Here is a 24,994-nt window from a genome sequence, read left to right as displayed (position 1 = left end):
TTAAAAAAAAAAAACAGGCCAATACTACCCAATATGAAGAAAATTAACTGTATCCCTGCCAAAACCAGCACACTCCACTTCCTCCCTCCCTACATGGCCTGAACTTCATCACTGCAAGTCTGGGTTCTCCTGCAGACCTTTTTTAGGAATTCAGTGTCTGATTTAGAGAAATTTCAGTTGGCTCATCCCGAAGGTTTCTTTTTTTAAGAGTAAAGAACCAAGATATTCAGCTGATGCACTGCCACTAGGCTAGTTGCTACCAGGCAGCTTTGTGAAGCTTACCGAAGGAATTGCCAGCTCCTCTCCACAAAAAAACCCCAAAATATTATTTCAATTGAGGAAACATAACAAAAACAAACAATCCCCCTGCCTTTATTTGAGTGAAAATGACATCCATCTTAGATGGGTTTGTTGTGATACTTGTTCTTTTTCATTTGTGAAACCTTGATTTCCTCTCCCAGAGGGTTCTGGTTTGGATAGTTTCCAGTAGCAGGGCTTCTATTGTTATCTAGACCACAATCTGCCCTAAATTAATTTTTAAAGAGCCTTGGTTTTTTTTCAGTAGACATGATATTGTGTAATTCGGAAATACTTTAGCATGACATGTTCCTTGCCTGTTCATTGGGTTTTTTTTTTAACTATATTCTCTATGTGAACCATGAAATAATACTTTGTCACATATCCATTTTGTATTTTTTAGGAGCACCTGAAAGCTTTTGACCAGGAAGTAAATGCATTTATAGACTATATATTTGGACCTCGAGGTAAGCTGCTCCACTTATAGCCCTTTTAGGAAATAATACCTACCCATATTACCACTCAAAAATATTCTAACAAAAAGAAGCAATCAAAATCTTCCATCTGAATATCTCTCATTGAAAACATGGACTAGGCAAATCACAGTATTTGCAAGAACACACCATTATTGTAGGAAATCTATCAATACATTGAATTTATAGAAAGTGAAAAGATTTTTGTTTTGATTGTTTGACACAATATTATCTGTAATGCAAATTAAAATAAATCACAGATTATACTGAAGGTGAAAGAAAGTATTAAAATTTTTTGAAACTTAAATCACTAGATTTTAGAGCACTTTGTTTCTGATAATATCAAAGGATTTCAGTTTTACATCCTAATACAGACTAAAAAGTTGAAAGCATTGATTTTCCTGAAAGTAGAATTCCTGTTTTGGGACTGATTCACATTCATAATCCAGTTATTATTTGGTCCAGTTACCTATCAAATAGCCTAATTCAGAAGGATGCTCAGAGCAAAAGCAAGGAAGAACTTTTAGCACCCAGCAGGATCATGTCCAAAATTTCAGTAAACCAATACACAGGGTGAGAGAACAGATGCATCTTTCTACTTCTTATTCTTGCTTTCTAAAACAGTTTGGACAAGAATAACTGTACCTTGGAGGTGCCTCATACTTTCTTAGGCCTGAAACAAGTAATAATAAAAAAACCAAACATACCCTAATATAGGACTGCATAAAGAAATTGAAAGGCTACAGCAAAGTGAGGACAGAGCAGCAAAGTCAGGGCTAAGAGAACCAAGCATTTAGAGGAAAGGGGTAAGACCGGAGCTTAGGCAGCAGACAGTCTTCAGAGACGATCTCTGTGAGGCCACCTTGCTTCCCTTAGGACTGATCTTAAACATTCAGCTTCAGCAATAGTCTTTCCACGCGTTTAAATCCAGAACTGCTACCTGTGTGGATGGACATATGCTTATGTATTCCCATTTTGTCATAATGACATCCTTTAGGTCCTAGAAACATTTCTTGCTTAATTGGGAGAACAAGGGAAAGACAGCTGTAGCATTCTTAAAACCAAGAAAATCTAATTTATCTTAGCTGGCTGGGTGGCTACGAAAATTTTTTCATCCTCTCTGCAGTGGATGTGAAGCTTGAAAGAAAGGTTTCTGGTGAAGAAACACTGAACAGCTTGGGAACTGCAGCAGAAAAGATTATAACAGAATAAGTTTTATTAATGGCTTCTACAATAGTGCGTTCTAATATTAACAAAGAAATGGGATTGCAAGCATAGAACTACTGCTATCTTTTTTTTTTTCAAATGGACATGGTGTTTTCCTTAATTCCTCCTTCCTCATTGGTCCAGAACAAGTTGTTTGAAGGAAAAAACTGTAGTTAATCCTACGCAGAATACCAGACAGATCCCTTGGGGCTTTTAGAATGCACTTTGAATATAAACAAGTATTATTTATATTACTTGTCAAGCGCATAACTATTCCTCTCCAGACACTAATGCTGAAGGCAGCATTTGTTTGTCTGTGCCTCGTCACAGTGATCTTTAATTTAACTGGCATAATAACATAGTATCATACATTTCATCAACAACAGAGCTTCCTCCAATGCATTTATACACATAAATAATTTAAAATAATTCACTGCAGACAGTTTTAAATTGGATAGAATGACCCCACAAATAAAAATCTAATAAATTCTTGAGAGCTTCCCCAAATGTCTAAAATCAGCAGACAATTCCAATTCGTTCTCTCCATCAATTTTCATCCACAGTGCACACTTCATTCAGCAGCAAGATGGTTCAAAAGGATAAGTAACACTGATCCATTAAAAAAAAAATAAAATCAATCCTATATTTATGTTTTATATTTAAGGTACTAACTCCTGAAATACTGGCATCACTATGTTGGTATTAGTCCTCATCGTCAGATGTGGCTGAAGGAATGAGAAGATACAGAAAGCCAAGCATCAGTTCTTGGCAGCAATCTCTGCTCACATGGGTAGTACCATGTTAACACAAACTGCAGTACCGTACTAATAGAATAAGGGGTATACTACTAAATATCTTAGATTGATTTATATATAGATGTATTTTGTGCCTTTGTTCACAGATGGCAGCTGGACTTTGTACACAAATTTACCTCAATGTTTGCTTTTGAGCTAGCAGGCCAAGTCCTTTGAATCAAGGAGAAGAAGCCATATACATGTCCATCAGTTGTATCTCTTGATTAGAAGTCATCTTACAATGTAGTATTGGTTTATATTATTCTGGATGAGATATTATTTAGGCTCAAGGCAAAATAAGAAACAGTGAAATAGGTATATTGTTCTGTAAGAGAGCATTTTCCAGGGTTGCATGCAGCTGCAGAGTATTGTTTGGTGTTATGCAAAATCAAGGAATATTGAATTGCAAGAGCTAAATCAAGTTAATTGTTGCTTGTTCTATCTGTGAAAGAGAGGTGGTCAAGAATACACACATTTTAACAAAGTTATGATAAAGTAAGAAGCACTCCTCAACTGAGTATGAACAGAAACAAGGCATTGGTACAAAATCATCTACCTTCTGCACCTAAAAATGTCAATCTACTCAGACACCAATTGGCCAAACCAACAGAAACCTGAATCAAAATGTTTCTAAACCTCACTGATAAAAGCCTGATACATTTAAAGAGCCCTGCCACTCATTTTAAAGGAGCCAAGATTTCACCCCAAGGGTCTGGCACAGCGTGGCCAGTGACCGTGAATGAGCTTATTCACAGAGCGATCAGAGCTGGTGGGCGCCTGCTCATTCCCCTGCTGTAATCCAGCGCTTTCACACTGTGGCTTTATTCACTACCTCTGTCTCAAATTCAGATGTTCTGTGGGTTCAACATTGTAGAAATAATCCTTTCTCCTTTTGACAGCATACCTTTATACTACTTGGACACAGAGACTGAACTGTCATTCAACAGAAATACTTCCGATCTTTCCTTCATCCAATAACTTTTTTTTTTTAAATACATTCCCTTTCCTCTCCCTTCCTGCCACATAAAACTCTCCCTCTTCTTGTCATTCAGGGATAAGTGTAAGTGGAAACAAAATAGTCATGTTCTTTGGCTACCATTTATAAACCACTTTCTGCAAGTAACTGTTTTACCCTTCAAAGTAGCGAGATCAAAGTGGAAAATAATCAGTTAGGGTAGACATTTTAATAATTTCTCTTGAAACAGAAATAGTATCAATCTTAAAAATACTCGACATGCTGACCTGAACAAACACAGGAGTTCTGCTTTTGTATGGATCAGCCCACACACTTGTGACCACTCACAGCCGAGTAAAAAACTTTCTGAGGGCACACAGGGACAGCACTTTCTGCTCTTTAGTTCAGTTTGTATTCTCATCTCTTCCAATTACTTTTCCTCTTTGAGCAAACATGCTGTTTCGTTATCAATGGATCCCAGTTGGCCTCTGTGCAAGTAACCTTTATGCACCTGATGTCACAGATCCGGAGACGCTTCCTCAGATAGCAGCATCGATGGCAGGACTGCTTTCGACATCTTCATTTAGGATACCAATTAAATAAATTATATCCTTATGATCCTGAAACATACACTAGATCAACACTTACACACAGAACCTTTGCCTGTCTATGGCTCCTGTGTTCTGTTTAGAGCCCATATGGGAAGAGAACCTGTTTGGATCCTGCATGGGAGTAGAATCCCATCAAAAACATCCATTCCAGAGCTTCACACATATTATAGTATCATAGTATAGTTAGGGTTGGAAGAGACCTTTAAAGATCATCCAGTTCCAACACCCTGCCACTGGCAGGGACATCCCACTGGATCAGGCTGCCCAACACCCCATCCAACCTGGCCTGGAACACCTCCAGGGATGGTGCAGCCACAACCTCCCTGGGCAACCTGGGCCGGTGCCTCACCACTCTTATGGTGAAGAAATTCTTCCTAATGTACAGTCTAAATCTGCCCCTCTCCAGTTTATACCCATTCCCCCTGGTCCTATCCCCACAAGCCTTTATGAATAGCCCCTCCCTAGCTTTCCTGTAGGGCCCCTTCAGGTAGTGGAAGGTCGCTATAAGATCTCCATATCTTGTGAACTTGGAGAGGGCAGTTGGAAGTGTTTTCTTCTCACGTTGAGGTGATCTTAAATAGACATTGGGATCTGAAGAGAGAAAACAGGCATTCTATCCTAAAGGAGGGATGGTGCTTTGTCACAGATGCTTACGTTGTCATGACTGCTTTAATCCTAACACCTCTCCTCTCCTAGAGGTTTTGGGGAGTCCAGAAGGGAGAGTCAAAACCAGAAGAACACTGGACTTGCATGGTAACTTAGTTCTGGTTGAAAATCTTTCCTGCCAAAGAACTAACATGCCATGCAGACCCCAAATCCAACAGCCACTGAGCTGCAAGCAAGGTGGGAAGTGGAAAGAGACTGTAATGATAAAGAAAGCTGACGTCCATAAGCAGATTACTCTAACTCACTTAAAATCGCACTTTAGGGATACCTCTATGCATATATTTCCGAAGAAAGAATGCTTGGAAAGAATTGCAGTTGGCGACAGTTTGTTAAATGCTTGGGCACGTTTGATTTGTGCATCATCCATTTCCCAGTACTTTTCTCACAGGAGGAAAAGTAGTAAAATGTTTTTTCATGCACTATGAGTACCTTTTCTTCTTTTACAGTTAACATAACCTTGTTCTTGGTTAAAAATAAACTAAGTTATTTTAAATGGTTTTTGAGAGCAGAAAGAACTACCGGGAACTGCACAATCACTTCTCACTCACTTATTTCTTCACTAACTCCATAAATTGTGACAGATTTTGAGTAACTTTTTTTAAAAACTAGCCATGCCATTACTTGTTCTTTCCATAGAAAAATGTTGAAGATCTTTGCTGTGGACAATTAATTCTAAATTTTGCTTTTTAAAATAAAAACACACTCATTTTACTCACGACATCCAGTTTCTCGTAGGACAATGAAGCAGTGCCTCCAGACTGGCATACAGAATTAGGCTTTGCTCATATACACTGAACTATTTGATTACCGTCAATGGAATTACTTGTGTGAATGAGGCAAGCAGGATTTAACCTTAATATTGCATTTTACGGCCAGGCAAATGGGACAGAAACTGTGAGAAAGCAAGCCTCTGCCTTGCCAAATACCTTTGATAACCATCAAAATAAACATCTGCCATTTGTTTTTCATATTTAATGTTTTTGACAAACCCTTCCCTTGTATAAATGTTTTCTAACAAATGTTATATACCTTCCTACTTATATGGAAAATGCAGAATTAAAATAATATATGAACTGGCAACTATAATATATAAAATAATATATGAACTGGCAACTATACCTGCATGCTTTGTATTTAATACTGTCTGCAAACAGCCCATTGAGCAGATTAAGATGGGATTTAATTAAAAAATAATTATTTTAATTAAAATATTAGATTAAATTGTAAAAAGCATATAGGAATGTTTTCTTCATTTCAGTTTCCCTTTCCTAGTAAAATGAGAAGCTTTAAATAACCTTAAATTATTAACAAATTCCATGCAGTTTTCAGCACACATTTTCCTACTTAGTATGCAGTTTGAGGGAGATAAGAGCAAGGAATAGCTCTTGCAAGCAAAGCATGGCAGAGTCCTTCTAACTCTTTTAGCAGACATTTTTCACAATGTGGTCTGCTTTATTTTAGCAATTCTTTTTCATAGCCTTCTTAATTGCCTGCTGTATGTGTTTCTTTTCAGATGCCAGAGTTAGAGGATGGTTCCTTTTGGACTCTTACCTTCCCACATTTTTCCTTACTGGAGCATACCTACTCTGCATATGGCTGGGCAACAAATTCATGAAGGACAGGCCTCCTTTCTCTCTCAGGGCTCATCTCATTGTATATAACCTTGGAATTACACTGCTCTCCTTGTACATGCTTATAGAGGTAAGCGTTCTTCCGTGCAGGGCAGCTGAGAAAGGTGAGCAATATATAGTTTTTAGCAAAAGTATCTTAGCAAGAGATAGTTTTGCTAGGAAGTTTAACATCAACTCCAAAGTAAATTTAAGATCAAGAGAAGTCCCTTAGAAATTGGACAACAAGTTGTACAGCACCTTCTCAGCTTAGATCTCAGCGTGTTTTAACTGTCCTTCCACCGAGTCCACACCTGGGGCCAGCTGGCTGCTACCAGGACAGTGTTTATAAGCATGAATTTTAATCTGTAGCAGTCACTCAATTCAAACATGCCTATCTCTCATTCTTCAACAACCGTGAATATGCACATTGATTGGGTTTTATTCATATGACTGTCTGTGGAATGACTTTTCTATGTAAAAATGCCCATGCTTAAATGTGAACAGATTTTTAGATGAGAGTAAGTACTGATTTATTCATGGTATTGGCAGTTCAATGTTGTATTTCTGCCCTTTTGACTATGAAGCTTTCCAAATACAGTCAGGCAATAAGAGATAAATGTTAAAAACCTGCCACTTCAGCCAAAAGCAAGTGCTGTGGGACTTGGAGGCTGAATAAGGCCGCACAGATTATTTCAAAGTACTTATCAGGAAGGAACATGCTTACAGAAATCAGGATCCATTCAGAATCAGAAGAGAGGTTTGAATGCATTTATTTTGTCACATCAGAGGACTCAAACAGTGTTTTCACCTCTCCAGTGGAAAGCAGAAGCCAAAAGTCACTATTTTGGTATTATTTAGGAGCTTCCTATTCTCAGCCTTATGACAACTGTTGTAATTCTAATATTAAAGTGTTAACACGCATCAATTGCAGCCCTAAAAAACAAACATTAAAAGACAAAAAACAGAAACCATTTTCTGATTTGGCTCAAGAAGTGACCTTGGGCATAAGAAGCATGAAAAATGTGCTTGATTTCATGATGCGCCCTGCAAAGGTGTGAGCTGAAATTGTGTCTCACCTGCACTGCCTCATAGTGTTTCTCACAACAGCAGTTTCCACGAGAAAAATGAGGACCAACTGCTCTGTCAGATAGAAAAAAAACTTTGCAAAAGCCAAACAGGACCCCAAAGATTTCAAGTTTTATGTTAACTTGATCTAACTGCCAGGTGACTGGCCTGGCCAAAATGCTGAACAGCAGTTTGGGTTTATGCCTGTTTGCAAAGGACCAGTTGTACTACATGAAGTCTCATCTTGATCAAGGCTCCAGTTGGCTTCAGTGGTTGCTGTGGGTGTCTGAGAGAACAGGATCAGGCTCAGGGTGAAGAAGAAACCAACACAATTGCTGGAAGGTTTGTTGACTCCATACTGATTGTCCTCCAGAATTTAAATTAGCACATTGATGTTTAAATCCCCATTTTGCTTGAAGGTACACAGATAACTGTCTTCAGTAGCAGGACTCAGCAAAAAGGGTTAACTGAATAGAAGACAGAAACACCGTTCCCTTCCCCTTGCAGACTGATTTGGACTGCCGCAAGTAAATGAATTAACAAAGAGAACTTTAGCAGGTCTCACTTACATGAATAAGGCAAACCTGGTGTTTGCCACCTCTGCATCCTTGCAGGAATTGTGTTGAGTCAGGTCCCATTCAGCTGCCTCACTGCCCTGTCCTTCTTGAGGGTAACTTTGCTGCAGACAACTGCCTAGTTGCGTTAGTCCTCAGGTTAGTCCCTTCAGACCTTCATTCCTAAGGCTGCTGATTTATGCCTCCCCGACTGCAGCTGGGCACGGCTGGCCGTGGCTCGTAGCTCCACATGCTGCATTTTTTGGGAACCCAGAGGGCATCACAACTGATCTGCACTGCCATCTGTTTTACTGCAGATATTACTCCTGGCTCTGGACTGTCAGCCAGGCTGGTTTTATACTGTACAAAACATTCTTCCATAATAGTGGCCCTGTATTTTTTCATAGTCTACTTGTCTGTTTCCTGTCACAGCTTTTCCTGTGAAAGGAGCAGAATGGAAGTTAAAGACTGCAGACCAGCCTGTGGTGGCTTCCACATCCCTGCTGAAGGAAGCCAGGCAAATGAGAGAGCAGAAATCTTCAGTACTGAATAAAGTTATGGTGACTCAATATTTCAAAACAATATACTCCAAAGCTTCTCTCTGGCCCTTATTCTTTCTGTCTTTTATGGACAGTAAACTCTTTAAGGCAAGAGCTACCTATATTTATAACATTCTGCATAGTGGTTTCTTATGTAAACACAGCTGATCCTTCCAGTGAGTATGATTCGGGATTAATTCCTAGTTAGAGACATCTGTATCCATTGGCTCATTCTCCACCCTCCCACTGCACCTCAACACCTCTGGTCTCTCTAACAGAGATAAATCACAATATAAGCAGTTCTATTATAGAGATGAACCCCTAAGCCCACAAAAACAAACAAACAAACAAAACCCAACCTCACCAGCTATTGGCAGTGTTGTTCTTATGTCTTATTGGTTTTGTTTATAAGGTACCACACATATTCTTGTAATAGCTACAGAATGGAGTGGGTACTTCTTACACATTCAAAACAAAAGATGAGTCTCCAGCTGCAGACTGTTCCATGTGATGGCTTTAATAAGAAACATGGTAAACCAGCTGATGGGTATAATTGTGCTGCAATTCTTCAACTCCTTACCTTCATCTCCTGACCTAGTTTAGCTGTGTCTTGACTACAATTTGTACAACGGAAAGACAAAGGTTAGAGCAAGGAGTCATAACAAGAGGGATGTTTTTAAATCCACAAGGGGAGGTTCCTCTTCTCAGCCGGAACTTCATACACTGCACCATGGGCGTGAAGGATCTTGGAGCCAATTTTAGTTCCATGAGTTTGAGGTGGAACAATCCCTAAAGGACTTTGAGGAACACCTCCAACTTGAATATGTGTCATGATCATAAGGTCAGATATCCCTACTATCCCCAAAGGACAAGTTCTAAAGAAAAACAGCTCTACCCAGCTGCCTTCATCCTCATGCCTTAACATTTTTGTGTCAAGAAAGAGTTAGATGCCTTTGAAGGCCGCCCAGAAGGGCAGTCTATTAGACCTTGATTTAGACTCCTGAGTTAGGCAAATGGATTTTCTTGAAGTCATCAAAGGTGTATTATAATAGAGAAGTGGGGCACTCAGTTTTGGAGCATGACTTTTTTAAGTACTTAGAAGCTTAGACGCAAGTCCTGTGCTTAAATTAGGCAGGCTGTAGGTGCACTGCTGAGGGGCCAGAATATAATTTCGTCCTCCCTGGCCGCTTCAAGAGAAACCTGCATCAGAGGTTTGTTACTGGTTGTGTACCCTTCCGTACCATTAAATGTTCACAGCCCCAGATCAAGTCTACTGATCCAATAATTTCTAGCAGCATTATCAAAAGTCTGCACAAAAACCCAACCACCACCTTTTAATTTTAATAAAAATCAAAACTGATAGTGATTTCACTGAATAAAAAATTGCCTTTCCTCCATACAAATCTCTGCCTAAGAACCTAGAAGAACCAACCATGAGTAGAAAATCAGCTTACTGTGAAAAGCAGTCGAGTCTTTGCATATTTTCAAACTGTTTCATGTGCAAATGGACTCACAAACCACCCTCTGGGGACACAGTCTGGGGCACTAGAGGCAAAGATAAGGTTTTGAAGTTCACTCCAATAATAAGTTAAAATTGGAAACAAATGAGACCATTTCCATAAAACTGGAAACAAGTGCTAACCTTTGAATTGTGAAATTACTGAAGTGAGTATATTCTCTCATTAATAGGAAAAAATCTCTACCATGGTATTAGGCTGCTTTCCCCAGCAGAAAGTATCACCTCTGCCCTATTTAAATTAAATCTCAGCTGTACATCAAGCTCTCACTCGAGTCCTTTTGTTTACCAGGCACTGAGAAAACCAGGACACTGGCACCATCTGGGTCAGATTAAAAAGGAGATCCAGAGATATGTGTCATGAGCATAGGAGTGGCGTGATGTCTCAAGCTGCCTGTATCCTCAGGTAACTTCACAGACTTATTACAAATCCATAGGATTTGTAAGCAAGCAATCACATCCTGGTGGGAAAGGAGGACTTGCATATGAGGACCTCTCAAGTCAGGGCAAAAGGGAAAGGAGCAGGTTGCACAAATATTGCAAGCCTGGTGCATTAACCTTTTAGTGAAACCAGAAGAACAGTCTTTTACCTTACGGGATTAAAAAAAAAAGGATTAAGTTACCTTCATTTTACCCGTTTCTAGAAGCTGAAGATTTGCCATACAGTGAGTCCAATTTTGAATTATCATCATGATTTACAGATCCATAGGTGCCAAGACGATATGAGGATTCTCAGGAGTACTGGAATTGCCTTGTCTGTGTCCTCTGGCAACAGGGAAAGTTTAGAAGCACAATAATGGCAGTGATGACAATGATGGATTGAGCCCCTCAGCCACTAGTTTTAGCCCTACACATTGCAGCCAGGATTACATCTCACAAACTACTAGAAAGCCCAATGTACTGCTGGATTTGGGATAACAGTGGGCAAGATGAAAGGAACAAACCAAAAAGAGAAGGCGAACCTAAACTCTATTTTATTCCATCATTGTAATGGCTTATATTAAAAAGACTTCCTTCCTAGCTGTGCAAGTGTTATAAAGATAAAGCTTGAGCAGCAGAAGGTCTAAGTAAAGTTTTAACAGTGAAGGTGATGAGGAAAAGTAAAAAAAGACATAGATCCTAGATGATTTGAACTGTCCTGGAATTTTACTACTGAAATTCAGCTTCAACATAATAATTTCTTTTAAGGTTACAATAAGTGATTTTTTACTCTTAATTAATTGTTCAGACCTTAGCAAATGTAAATTTAACAGAGAAGTGAGGAATTACTCTAGATCCATACAAATTGGTGCTTGAGGTAAAGGCTTCCTTTGAAGTAATTACGACAGAAAGACTGTCTTAACCTTAGAGGACTCAGAAGTAAAGATGGAAGTGAGAAATCAGAAGAGATCAGGTGCTCTCTTCTATCATTTGGAAGAAGAGAGAAGTAAGAAAAAAAAACAGACAACAAAAGGTCACTGAGAATGCAATGTAGAGTAATGAAAATGAAAGGACAAAAGCAAATAGCTTTTTTGAGCAAGTGAGAACATTGCCTGAGTAGAGTTAAATTATCAGGTGTTCTTCTATCTTAATTAAATAATTTGTTTGGAGAGCTGAAGAGCTGACTTTGCTGTCCTTGCCCTGCGGTTATTGTAGCTGGACACGTTATCCTCACTTCTCAGTTTTCCATCTCCGAGTTCACTGTGTCTTTCTTAATGACCTTTCTGAGCTCTGCATTTAGGTAGAACATTTAGCCTGTTCATCAAAAAGACAATGCTCTGGGCCTCACCTTCACATTCAAATAGAATTTAGTAGATGTCTATTGGAAATAAGGAGTAAAAATTCATATGATTTTTTTTTTCACATGTGCAAAACTTCTGATACCATCACTGGTTACCAAAAAATAACATACAGGAGCTATTTGGAATAAGAGATATAATCAAAGATTCGTGGAAAGGAAGCCTGAAAGGGATTTCTTTTAGCCTATTTCACTATCCTAGACAACAGCAACACACAAAGGAATTATCATTCATAGCTAAGTTCAAGTCATTTTGAAGTCATTAGTTCACTAATCCTTCTAGCTGTCTCCCATTTACTTAAGAGGTATTAAATGTAAGTGGCTTTGAGTTACTCAACAACATGGCTTTACAGCTGAAAGAGGTTTTGTTGACAAAAAAAAAAAAAAAATCAGACCTTTATCAAAACTCCATTTGAGAAGGGGCTTTTTTTTTTTTTTTTTTTTTCAATCACTGTGATACAAACTTTCCGGCTTCAAAATAAGAATAAAGCATTGGACTTCCTCTGCTCTGGAATAACCAGTATCCTAATTAGGATGCCTCAATATGATGAGAGATACAACGTAGAGTCCAGCTGTACATATTGCAGGGCAGGATAGCAAACCCCTGTTGGTGTATCACAGAATCAGCCAATCCTTTTCATGGGGACACCACACATGCAATTATTGGACCTCTAACTAGATCCATGGAGAGCTTCACCAAAGAGTAGTCAAAAAGCATGCTATTTACATTTCTGTCCCCAGGAAAAATACCTCAACTGCATCATGGACAACAAAATATTTTCATTGTGAAAAATCTTGTGGAGTATTGCCTGTTCAGCACCTGTTTCTTATTTGGCATAACACTACTATTAAGTTGTTACATTTGGGAAAACACAGGCACTCATCAAATGGCAAGGCTGGGACTAGGCTCCTGGAATCTCCCAGTCCTGGGCTGAACAGTCTAGTCCATGCTGCTTCCGTACAGAGCTAATAGTCTTGCCAGACTACAACTTATTTGAGTCTTCAAGATAAAAGCAGCAAACTAGAAACACAGTCTATTCTACATCTCAGCTATCCATGTAAAATCTGGGATTATACCATGGTTCTTGGAGGCTTATCTGAAAATAGACAGCCTAGATAGATAGGTATTCTTCAACAAATACTATTCGCAGATGGTTTTACAACTGAATGTTCTAGCAAGAAAATCTGCCTGAAGGCTTTCTAGGTATTAAGACTGATGTAACAATAAATGAAGGATGATTAACGGTTCCTTCCCCCATTCATCTACTTATTATGTAAAAGTGCAATGGCCTCAGTAGCATTGCAGCATGCCTTCACCCCAGACTCTTGGGAATAGAAAGACAATTCACACATTGTATACTTGTGGAACTGAGCCATCTTACAGTCAATGAACTGCTTTCACCCTTTAAAATCTGAGAAAGGAATGCTAGTTGAGATGACAAATATCTGGCTTCTGTTTTTAGACACTAATAACCTTAGGCATTTAATTCTAAGATTCACTTAAAATAAAAAAAATCAATGAAAACAAAGTAATTCCTTTCTTCTTCTTGAGACACTGTCCTGAGTGTTTGCTTAGCCTCCTTTTCCTTGGGATATAACCAAGAAATAACTGCTTTTAGGACTGTTTCATCCAAGTCTATAGATACAGAGAGGAGCTGCCATTCACAAGGACTAAAAAAAAAAATCTCCTCCTACTGCCAAGGGAAAGAGGCGATTCACAGCACTGCAAGTTAAACCCTTCTTTCCACTACACAGGCAGATTAGTCTCCTTACTTAGTCTAGGAAGACTTCCATTGCTTGAGAACAGTGGTCAGATCAAGTTGTTTTAATTGGCCTGAAAGTTGGAGTCTGAGAGAAAACCCAGAAAACATCGTACACATAATGATATCAAGAGGCTTCTTGCTCTGTTTTTTCCACAAGAAGGATGCTAGTTCTCATCCTCCCACTCTGAACTTCAGCAAAGAATTTCAATTATTTAATTAACAATTCCATTATTAGACTTCCCTTTCTGAACTGCTTCCAGATAGACAGACCACACACTCGATAGATTATTTCAGTGGGAAGAGACCTACATCGATCACCTAGTCCAAGTGCCTGACCACTTCAGAGCTGACCAAAAGTTAAAGCATGATATTACATGCATTGTCCAAATGCCTTGTAAACACTGACATGTTTAGGGCATCAGACATGTCTCTAGAAAGCATGTTCCAGTGTTTGACCACCCTCTTGGTAAATAAATGCTTCCCAGTGTTCAGTCTAAACCTCTCCTGGCACAGCTTTGCACCATTCCCGTGCATCCTATCACTGGATACCAAAGAAAAAGAGATCAGCACTTCCCTTTCCAATTTCCCTCCTCAAAAAGCTGCAGAGAGCAATAAGGTTGCCCCTCAGCCTCCTTTCCTCCAAACTAGACAAGCCCAAAGTCCTTAGACACTCCTCACAGGACAATACTTCCAGCCCTATGATCAGCTTTATAGCCCTCCTCTGGACATGTTCTAGAGATCTTCATGTTCTACTTAAATTGCGAACTGCACTCGGTACTCGAGGTGAGGCTGTACCAATGTTAAATACAGCACGATAATTACCTCTTTTGACCAGCCAGTTACACTGCATTTTATGCATCTAGGATGCAGTTTGCCCTCTTGGCTGCCAGGGCACTGCTGGTTCACATTAAGCTTGCTCTCAACCAACTTCCCAGGATCCCTTTCTGCAGGACTGCTCTCCAGCCATTCCTCCTCCAGTTTATACTTGTGCTCAGCCTGACTGCATCCTAGGTGTAGAATCCAGTATTTTGTCTTGTTAAATTTCATCCCATCAATCATAGTCCAATGCTATGATCTACCCAGATTATTCTGCGAGGCCTCCTGCACCTCAAGACAGTCAACAGCACCTCCCAATTTGGTATCATAATGCACCTTGTTAAAGGTGCATTCAACTCCTGCATTCAGATCGTTGATAAATACGTTGAACAGAACTGGCCCTAGAATTGAACCCTAAGGAACACCACTTGTCACTATTTGCTGGTACCTCACCCTCTCTCTTTCTCTCGGACAAGGGGGAATGCCTTGTTGCTTCCAGGCATTTTCTCTCAGACAAAGCCGAACATGCACAGAGCGTTTTCTACAACTCGAAGAACACAGAGTTTTCTACAACTCAAAGAGCACAGAGAAGCTGCAGACGATAGAATAGCAATATCCCTTCAGAAAACCACATTACTTTCCTTTCTAGCCTACCCATAGAAGACAGATGCATGAACAAGCTACAGCTGTGAGATTTTTGAGGCTGAAAGCTTGAAATGAGCCAGATGCAGGCTACTGGGTTGGGGCTCTTGGTGCTTAGTCCGCTACTCAGCAAGGTGAGGTGCCTTGCCACCATTATCCCCTTCTGAGGAAAAAAATAAAAAAAGGCATGGGTTGAACCGCTGAGGCAAAGGAACTGCTGTGACTCCACATGCTGTTTATACTGGAGTAGATGAGTAAAGGTCATTTACTGGTATAAAACCTGGAATTTATTAAGAACAACAGTAGGGCAGCAGTAAAATATGAAAACTCAATTAATAGGATGTTGATACTTAGCATATTTTTTTCAAAAGGCAGCACTTTCCTCTTCATGTGATCTGCTTTTCCAAATAGCTACAAATAATGCATGCGTTAATACTATTTTCGGGATAGACTGCCAAGAATGAAAAACATTCACAGAATTTTCTACAGGGAGAGAATTTATGTTTTGAAAGCGAGAGAAGAATTCTCATCTCTAAAACATCCTGCACTTACACCATCTCTGTGTAATTAATAAACCATCAGTTCTTCAGAATCATGAGAGTCTTTTGTCAAGGTACCAGCTTCTGTTCCAATTATGCAGCTGACTCATTTGGTACCATTGTGTAAGCTACATTATCTTCCACATCATTGATAGCGAACATGACAGTCATGGCCTCAGATCACCAAGATCCCAAAAAAAGTGCTGTCTGCCTCCCAAGCTTCCCCGTATTAGGAAGTTAGCCAGAAATCTTGAAAATTAGCTTTCAAAGTAGAGCAGTCAAAACTCGAGTGGATTCTCCTGTATTCCCTAAATGAGACCCAGTGGTAGGTAAGGCACCTACAACAGAGAAATTCTGAGCTATGGAAAAGCTGACATGAAAGAGCAAGGTTAAGACAGTCGAAACAGATTTTCACTCTAAGCTACTGGCTCTTTAAACACAGAGACAAAGCAGAGGGAACTCTTCTGCCAAGTGAAATGATTGAGGAATAAGCACAGAGTATGATCTGCAAAATCTAGTATTATATAGAATCATGGAATAACGAACAAAAGAAATTAAAGAAAATCCTCCAGACAGGGCGATATCCTTACCCCAAAGCTTGCTTTCCATTTGCATGCTAGCCAACTATAATGAGCTGCACATTTCTCAAATGACAAGTTAAAAATTTGTGATATTGAGAAGGAATATTTATTTATTCTATTCTGGAGACTTTAAGGATTTTCTCAACATATTTTCCAACACAAGAACTTGAAAAACATCTTGAGATACAACTGAGCAGGCCAGTTCAACACCAGCAGGAAAACATCCTAACTTTTAACACAGAAGAAAACAACACACGAAAGAGATTTTTGAAAACCAGCCTATTGTAATCATATACAAATCAGAACGTTTTTAAAATGGACTAATAAAAAGATTTCAAATAGCAGATTTTTCTAGCAAATTTCCATGAACTAACATTTCACCTACTGTAGCAGAAAGTTTCATGAGGTTAAGTATCTTCAGCAAAGCAAAAAAAAAATAAGTTAGTTATTAAAGGAAAAGAAAAAGAGATTAAAATAGTAAAGTCATTTTGCAATTGAAACCTGGAAAAAGCAGACTCCCAAAGATACTTTAAAAGAGAAATGAACAAATTTGACCTTTTTAATGATAGGAAAGGTAGAAATTTACAGGTATAAAATGCAATAGAATTAATCAGTTGAAATTGTTTTAATTAATCTTGGAAAAATGTTAAAAATTGCATACCTTTGAGAAGATAAAATTGTTTAAGAGCTTTAGATAAAAGGTGTTATATGCACATCATGTTATAGCGCTAAGTTACAAAACATCATGTCAAGTATCAATAAAACAACACACAAATGTTATCTCTTACCTTAACAAAGCAACAGAGTGCATTTGCGATGACAATTTATAGTTCCTCAATAAAATCAGGAGAAAGGTTCCTCCCTAGTCTATGGCATTGCCTTGCACAAGAATAGAAAAGCAGCTGCATCTTCTCCTGCATTTGTTTTTAGGGTTTTGAGGATCAATCTCCCTGCAATCACAATGGCTAGAAATGGTCCAGCTATCACCATTTCCTACCATTGGGAACGAGAGGGCTTCATTGTAGTTGACTGAGAAAAATAAAATAGAAAGAGGAAGATCATTTACTTCCTGTTTGTATCAGTAGAACTAGCAGCAGAGATTTCTGGCAGAGCTGTTCATGTTCATTTTCGAAGCCTTACCAAAGCTGCCAGATGTCACCACAGATCCCTGCTGGCATCCAGGATGCTGCCTCCAGTTGAGCTCCTTAAACTCCAGCACTGCTTGAACATACTGCTCCCAGCCAAGAACAGGTGACAATTCCATTTTCTTCAGCATTTCTCAAGTAATAAGACAAAGTTGAGAGCAAATCTTTAACAACAGGCTGTCAATTATATTGTACTTGCCTATTCCAAAAGTCTCAGTTTGGGGATCAGTCACCTCTCATTTGGAGCGAAAATCCGAGGCAGGAGAGCGCACAAAGAAGGCACCCAGAAAAGCTATACCAACTATATTGGAATTACAGGGACAATCACAAAATGCAATTCAGAAGAAAAATAACAGAAGCCCCTGGCAGTCTAGGGCTTTTTTTTCTAAATTTATTGCTTTTTAATGTTAATTTATAATGAGCATTCTGGGATATTTACTAATTCTCCAGATAATATTACCAATAATAATTTTTTAATATATTTAGTCTTGGAATTAATTCAGTTTGATCACTGAGAATATCTCTGCTTCACTTTTATATAGACTGCCCCATATTAAAATCACGAGACTACACTTCAGTCTGAAGCGGAGGGAAAAGTGTACAGACACTAATACACACCTACACCGTGAATCCAGTGCCAGAGCTGAAAGCAACCCACTTCTCACAGCACCTTGCACTTCTGCTTACAGCGTAACACTGATGTATTTCTTCCATCATCACTCGCTGCATCATCTGTAGAGAGGGAGACAGACTTCAGATTATTAATTGCTCGGTTTGGCCTCCAAAATAATTTTAAACACATTAAAGGATAAGCAAGATTTTTTATTAAATCAATGGACTCTACATCGCATTTCTACAGAATAGATTGTGCTTCCTGCTCTAAAAGGGCTGCTGAATACTTTAGGAGGTCATTGCTATAAAAATATTCCACATTGAAAGCCATCGTATGTCTCCATCACAGTGTGGTAGCCTGAAATTTCATTGCTTTGTCTGCTTCCCAGACACTAAATGCACTAAATCTAAGAAATTGCTGTGGTCTATTCATGTCTCCATTCAGCCCTATGCCCACTCTCTTCTACTGCCTCAAGCACTTCACAGCATAGGGTGAAGAGACACGTCCATGGCACTAGGAAATATTTCTCCCATTGCCCTACTTTGGATTTGCCTTCTGTTTGCTTGCTTGGCATCAGGAAATTTTTATCAAGGACTATTTTGCACATGTAGCTACATTAAGCTCTGTTCATACTTCTTCAGGGCAGAGATACAATATTCAAGTATGAGCTTTGGAGTAAGGATCACTGCACTAAGTAATAAGAGATTGTAATAGATGCCTTGAAGTCTCTAAAGCTAGAGAAATTTAAAAGGTATACCATTTCAGTGTATGTCTCCAACACAACCTGATGCCTTTTGCATTTTAAAACAGAAGATATCAGCAAGTTGTCTCGTTTAGGGGCATCAGTTCACGGAAGGAGTAGGAACCTACCATACTTCCATGTTGCTTTTTTCAATAAACACAGAACAAATGTAGGACTAGAAGCAAACTATTGTCTATTTGGGACCATAATCCCTGTATTTTCTGTTCCAGCTCATCCTTGCCACGTGGGAAGGAGGCTACAACTTGCAGTGCCAGAACCTCCACAGTGCAGGGGAGGCAGACATCCGGGTGAGAGACAGCAGCAACTCGGCCCCCAGTATCCACGGCAGTCCTTCCTTCCATGTCCTCAGTGCAACACTTTGATGTTTACAGCAGTTATAAGGATGTTACTGATGACATCTTTAACACAAGGGTTTTAATCAAAGTTGCCTACCAGCTGGTAGCAAACAAGCATTACCTTTCTGATTCAATACAGATGCAGCCTTGCTGTAGAGAGAACAACCGAGAGTATTTTGAAAAGTTATACATCAAGATCTGTGATCAAAGCAGTGTTGCTCAATATTAAAACAGAGAATCTGTCTCATTTACGAAGCTGGGAGAAAAGTCCATTATCTAAAACCTAACAGTTCTTGGGCTTTAGCTGGAAACTGATTTAAGCTCAACTCTAAACTTTGGAAAACTGCAGAGGCAACGTGCTGGCTTGCTCATCTCTAGTTTTAAGCCTTATTTCTGCATTACAGCAATCCCCCACACTGTCATTCCCCACATCAGCCCTGCTTGCCAGATTGGGTAACTTTCATCATTTTCCACAATCCTCAAAACTTGTCTGTGTTTTCACAAGGAAAAAGTCAGTTAAATACCTTTTCCCATCAACTAAGTATTTTCCCACTTTCTGCCTTAACTAGTGGTCTTTAACTCTCCTGGGGCATATCTTGAGCTCTCATAAAATCTCTGAACTCTAGAGGAGGGTCTATTCCTTTGTGATCAGCCTCAAATTTGGATTATTTAAAAGAATCTGCCAACAAAATCTATTCAGTGCCAAGAACATATAAATAGTAGCACTCTTAAAAAAAAAACCAAACAAACAACAAAACACCCACACACACAACTGTATCTTTGAAGGAAATAAAAAATAGAACAGTTAGAAAAGCCTTCTTCAAAGTTTATATTTCTTAAACTATTTTTAGATCATTATCTATTTATATAATCACATTAAAAATGATGCAGTTTTTTCTAAACTGCTCCATTCAAGAGGGAAAAAAAATTGAAGTCAGAGCTTGTGCTCCTCCTTCAATAGGACATTAATGCCTTTTGGGAAGCTGCATGGCTAGGTACTAATGAAGTATAGCAATATTTAAGCCCTTTTATGGACAGATATTGATCTCCTGCTTCTTTCTTCTTGCTTGTACAGGTAGCCAAGGTGCTGTGGTGGTATTATTTTTCCAAAGTAATTGAATTCATGGACACTATCTTCTTTGTACTGAGAAAGAAAAGCAGCCAGATCACCTTCCTTCATGTGTATCACCATGCCACTATGTTTAACATTTGGTGGTGTGTTCTGAACTGGATACCTTGTGGGCAAAGTAAGTTTCTGTTCGCTTCATCACCTGGGGTACGTCACCTGCTGCTCGAGGGGAATCACATCACCATGCAAAGCAATTGTGACACCGTGCAGCTATTAGATAGCACCCTTAAGGTTCAGAAGCCTTTCAGACCTGCTGAACACCTGCAGACCACAGTAAAATTAAAAGCACAGATAAAACTTCAGGCCAAAAATATCTGAGCCTTGGGCCCTAGATTTCTCAGTTAGATGCCAGAACCTCTCATGTTTACTTCTTTTCCAGCCACTTTGAGGCAGGATAATGCTACTGAGTAGTACACAAGAATGACTACATACAGGACCTATTCCAAAAGCAAATAAATTGACTACGTAGCATTTTCACAAGTGACTCTTGTATGCATCAATATGACATCTTGCTTTAGCAAGATACTTTACTTACATAATTGCTAATTAAAGTATCAGTTTGAGTTTGTTTTTTTTAAGTGAGAATACATCCCATTTAAGTTGTAGAACTACTAGACAGTCAGAACAGTTTTACATTTCATATTGAAATAGCAGAAGTAGCAGCATTTTTTGCTTTATTATATTTTGGGTTCAATGTATTTCACAGCTGTAATCTCTAAAGAACTTTGTTCCTAGGAGGGTATTGTAATTTTTATCATCTCTCCTGTTGAGGTGGTGAAGATATATAGTGCCACAGGCATTTGTATGCTAAGTCTAAACAGCAGAGAACTTCTTCAGGTGTCTCACAACATGCACACTTTTCCAGGGCTTCATACAGCCAGAAGCTTCCTATGGATTTGTTATCAGAGTTGAGAAGACAGTTTTCTTACTGTGAGCTATTAAAGAGAGTAATCTCAGTGCACTGTAATACTTTGTAAAGCAACTTGTTGTAGGTGTTTTTCAGAACAAAAAGCAGAATTCACATACGTCATGGCAAAGGACAGCACAAAAGCACAAAGGACAGAAGAAAAATCAAAGTAAATCACTGTTATAGGTAGAATCAGAAAGAGAGGATTTCATAGCAATTATGAGCTATTTCTGCAGAGGTATAAACAAATTAGCAGGGAGTTGCACTTTCTATTGTGTCCGAACATAATCCCCACAATTTTGCACTGGCTTTGCACTATTATAATGAACAAAGTGGGGAAAAAGCAGCTAAGTAATTAATGATTTCTTATTAAGTAATTAATCAGTGGAAAAATCAAAACAATCGGTGAGACCATCTTGTCTTTGATGGCAAGCACTGCCATCAAACACACAAGCATACAGTGGAGATAAAGCAGTACTACTACTTCTTAATAGTCTGTAAAGTACAGAGGGCAATTCATTTGCTCTAGAATTACTATTGACTAAGTGTAGCTAATTAGACTGGCAAGGTGTTCTCTGTGGTGAAATTCTGGAAACGCACATCCAGCAGAAGAGCCACTGAAAAAAATGAGAAGGGTGCTCAAACACAGCACACGAGACTACTTTAATTCAGAGTAAAGCCCTTACTACTGCATTATGGAGCAGCAGAGTGGGTGCCTCCCAGGGCCCAAAGCTATGGTACCAGCAGCACAGTCACCTACAGCAGCATCTAAAGCTTAACAGCAGTAATGGAGAAACTCATGCAAATAACTCAAGCAATAACCTGTAAACTACGGGATAGAAAAGTAAAGTGAAGCAAATGAAACATATAGGTTGAAAATACAACATTCAGGATGAGAAAAACCCTATAGAAAGTATCATTCAATTTGTCAGTTTCCCCTAGGACAGCATCTCTTCACATCAGGAGTGTCTTTAGTAAAGGATGAGCACAGAGAGAAGACTTACAACATGCAAAAGACATAACTAACAATAGTATCTTCTCTTGCTTTTTAGCAGTTGGTGTATAAAACATTTCCTTTGTTCAATTTCCACAGGTTTCTTTGGACCCACTTTGAACAGCTTTATCCACGTACTCATGTATTCTTACTATGGACTGTCAGTCATCCCTTCTATGCGCAAGTACCTGTGGTGGAAGAAATACCTCACTCAGGCACAATTAGTATGTATCCGTTTTAATCTCTTTTTTAATGTCCAGAAATCCTTCAAAATGCCAGAGAGGACAAAATGAATTACAGTTAAATATGCTCATTTGCACAATTGAGCCAGGTTGGACTCAATATAACAAAGCTATCATGCAGAATAAGTCACTAGTACAATTTGGAGTAACTTAGTAAAGGAAGTGATGCTCAGAAACATTTTTTACAATACAGTAGAAACTCTACAGTCTATAATAATCTCCATTATTTTTTATCTCTTGTGTAAGAAGTGGACATTGCTTAAGTATGATTAAAAAGTTCTAAAAGCTGACAGAGTCAGCTCCAGCCAGCTCCAAGATGGACCCAGCACTGGTCAAAGCTGAGCCCGTCAGCAAATATCAAGGAGCACCTCTGTGATATAATATTTAATAAAGGGTAAAAAGTGCTGCACAGCAGCTATGAGAGAGGAGCGACAAAGTGCAAAAGAAACAGCCTTAGACCTCTGACAAGGCCAGAGCAAAGGGTAAGGAGAGGCAGAGAATCCCTGGCAGCCCCTGAAGAAGACCATGGTGAAAGAGGTTGTCTCCGTGTAGCCCATGGAGGACTCCCCACTGCAGCAAGTGGATACACGCTGAAGGAAGCTACAGCCCATGGAGGAACCCAAACAAAATCAGGTTCCTAGTAGGACCTGCAGACTGTGGAGAAGAGCCCACGTAGGAACAGATTTTTTGGCAGGACCTATTGCCTTGGGGAGCCCATTCTGGAACAGCCCATTCCTGAAAGGACCCACACTGGAGCAGTTCTTCAAGAGCTGCAGCCCATGGGAATGACCCACATGGGAGCAGTTCATGCAGGACTCTCTCCCATGGGAAGAGCCCCATGCTGGAGCAGCAGAAGAGTGTGAGGAGGAGGGAGTGGAAGGGCCAAAGCAGTATGGGCTGACTGCAACCCCTATTCCCCATCCCCCTTTACCACTTGAGGGAAGGAGGTGGAAGAGTCAGAAATTAAGTTGAGCCTATGAAGAAAGAGGGCCTTAGGGGAAGGCTGGTTTAGTTTTCTTTTATTCCTCACTATCCTTCTCTGTTATTAATTGGCAATAAACTGAAGTAATCTTCCTGAAGTTTATTCTGGTTTGCCTGTGACAGTAATCAGTAAGTTTTGCCACCTGGCAGCCAGCCGAGTTTAACCCACCACACCACAGTACAACTACAAAATGCAGAATTCCATAAACAAACTGTTAGACATAACAAAAGTTGTCTGACTTCCAGAAGTCTGCTTCAGCAGTTGCTGTACCCAAAACGCTGAGCCACATCAAAAGCTTCTATCAACAAGATAAGGCTTGATGTGAAAAAGTTCCTTTAACATTTTTTATCTTAGGGCCTGTTCATATTATTTGGGAGTTCAGGTGTTTGCAGTGAGCTTAAAAATACCTGTGAGAAATGTGTTTAGCAAATATGTTCTCTTAGCTGAGACCATCCCTGCTGTTGAAACTCACTACCCTGTTTGAAATGCTCCCCAGTATGCTGGAGTGAGGGCACACTCAGCTGACAGGGCAGAATCACATGCACCAGTTCATAATCTTAAATACAGTCTGCCTTCTACAATTCTTTCTCCAGGTCACTTTTGCTTTATTTGTCCCCATCTTAAGCCTATTAATGCAAACACTAGCATACTTGAACTTCTCCTTGGACCTGGGATTTCCATATGCAGTTCAGACTTCTAAAGATATTGCCTAGAGTCTTTAGTTTTCTCAAGTTTCTATTCAGAGAAACATTGTACCTGGCTTGACACAGTCTGGAAGACAGAACAAACCCTATTAAAATAAAAAGATTTTATTTTGCCAAATAGGCCTATAAACTTGTCTTTTTAGAAATTTCTAACCCCTTAGGTTTTCTATAATTTCATAGGAGTGCCATTTACACTTAATCCTCAACAGGTTCACAGGTTCTGGAAACGATACTTTTCAAGAACACTCAGGCTTTCAAAGAGCAGGACTAAGTGACATTGTTACATCCGATTTAGCAAGCACTGACCCTTTCTCACTAGATACTCATGCATGATCTTTCCTCCACAGATCCAGTTTCTGCTCACTATTGTGCACACACTCAGTGCAGCTGTGAAGCCATGTGGATTCCCATTTGGTTGTCTCATGTTCCAGTCCTCCTACATGGCCACGCTGGTCATTCTCTTCATAAACTTCTACATTAAGGTAAGCAGTCTTCGGAGAGCATTCTGACAAGGGGGAGAGGGTGGGGGGAAAGAACCTTTTGGATAGCAATCTTAATGAACTCCAACATAGAATAAGCATTGATACTTCAAATATGTTTGCATTAAAATATATGTATCAGTTAAGAATTACAGATACAAGGGATAGTTACCTAGTAAGGATGACCTCCACATTGCAGCTCAGTACTTCTTCACTTGTATAGCAATTCAGGTATTGCATTTAGCACTTAAAAGGTCTGAATTTGCTCTCTTGACAACTTTGAGTCTTCCTCCCTCC

At 39.3% G+C, this 24,994-nt stretch overlaps 1 protein-coding gene across 1 annotated transcript in view; it reads left to right on the top strand.

The window, feature by feature from the left end:
* Positions 1–24,994, top strand: part of ELOVL2 (ELOVL fatty acid elongase 2) — a 53,861-nt gene that overhangs the window by 25,867 nt on the left and 3,000 nt on the right. The window contains exons 2-7 of the mRNA XM_054059864.1: positions 701–764; positions 6,516–6,703; positions 19,135–19,212; positions 20,336–20,507; positions 22,390–22,514; positions 24,566–24,700. Coding sequence (XP_053915839.1) covers positions 701–764; positions 6,516–6,703; positions 19,135–19,212; positions 20,336–20,507; positions 22,390–22,514; positions 24,566–24,700 — 762 coding nt within the window. The remainder of the gene's footprint in view (positions 1–700; positions 765–6,515; positions 6,704–19,134; positions 19,213–20,335; positions 20,508–22,389; positions 22,515–24,565; positions 24,701–24,994) is intronic.

Source organism: Cuculus canorus, chromosome 2, assembly GCF_017976375.1.
Source record: "Cuculus canorus isolate bCucCan1 chromosome 2, bCucCan1.pri, whole genome shotgun sequence".
NCBI classification, from domain to species: domain Eukaryota; kingdom Metazoa; phylum Chordata; class Aves; order Cuculiformes; family Cuculidae; genus Cuculus; species Cuculus canorus.
This window is presented reverse-complemented; position numbering and strand designations above follow the sequence as displayed.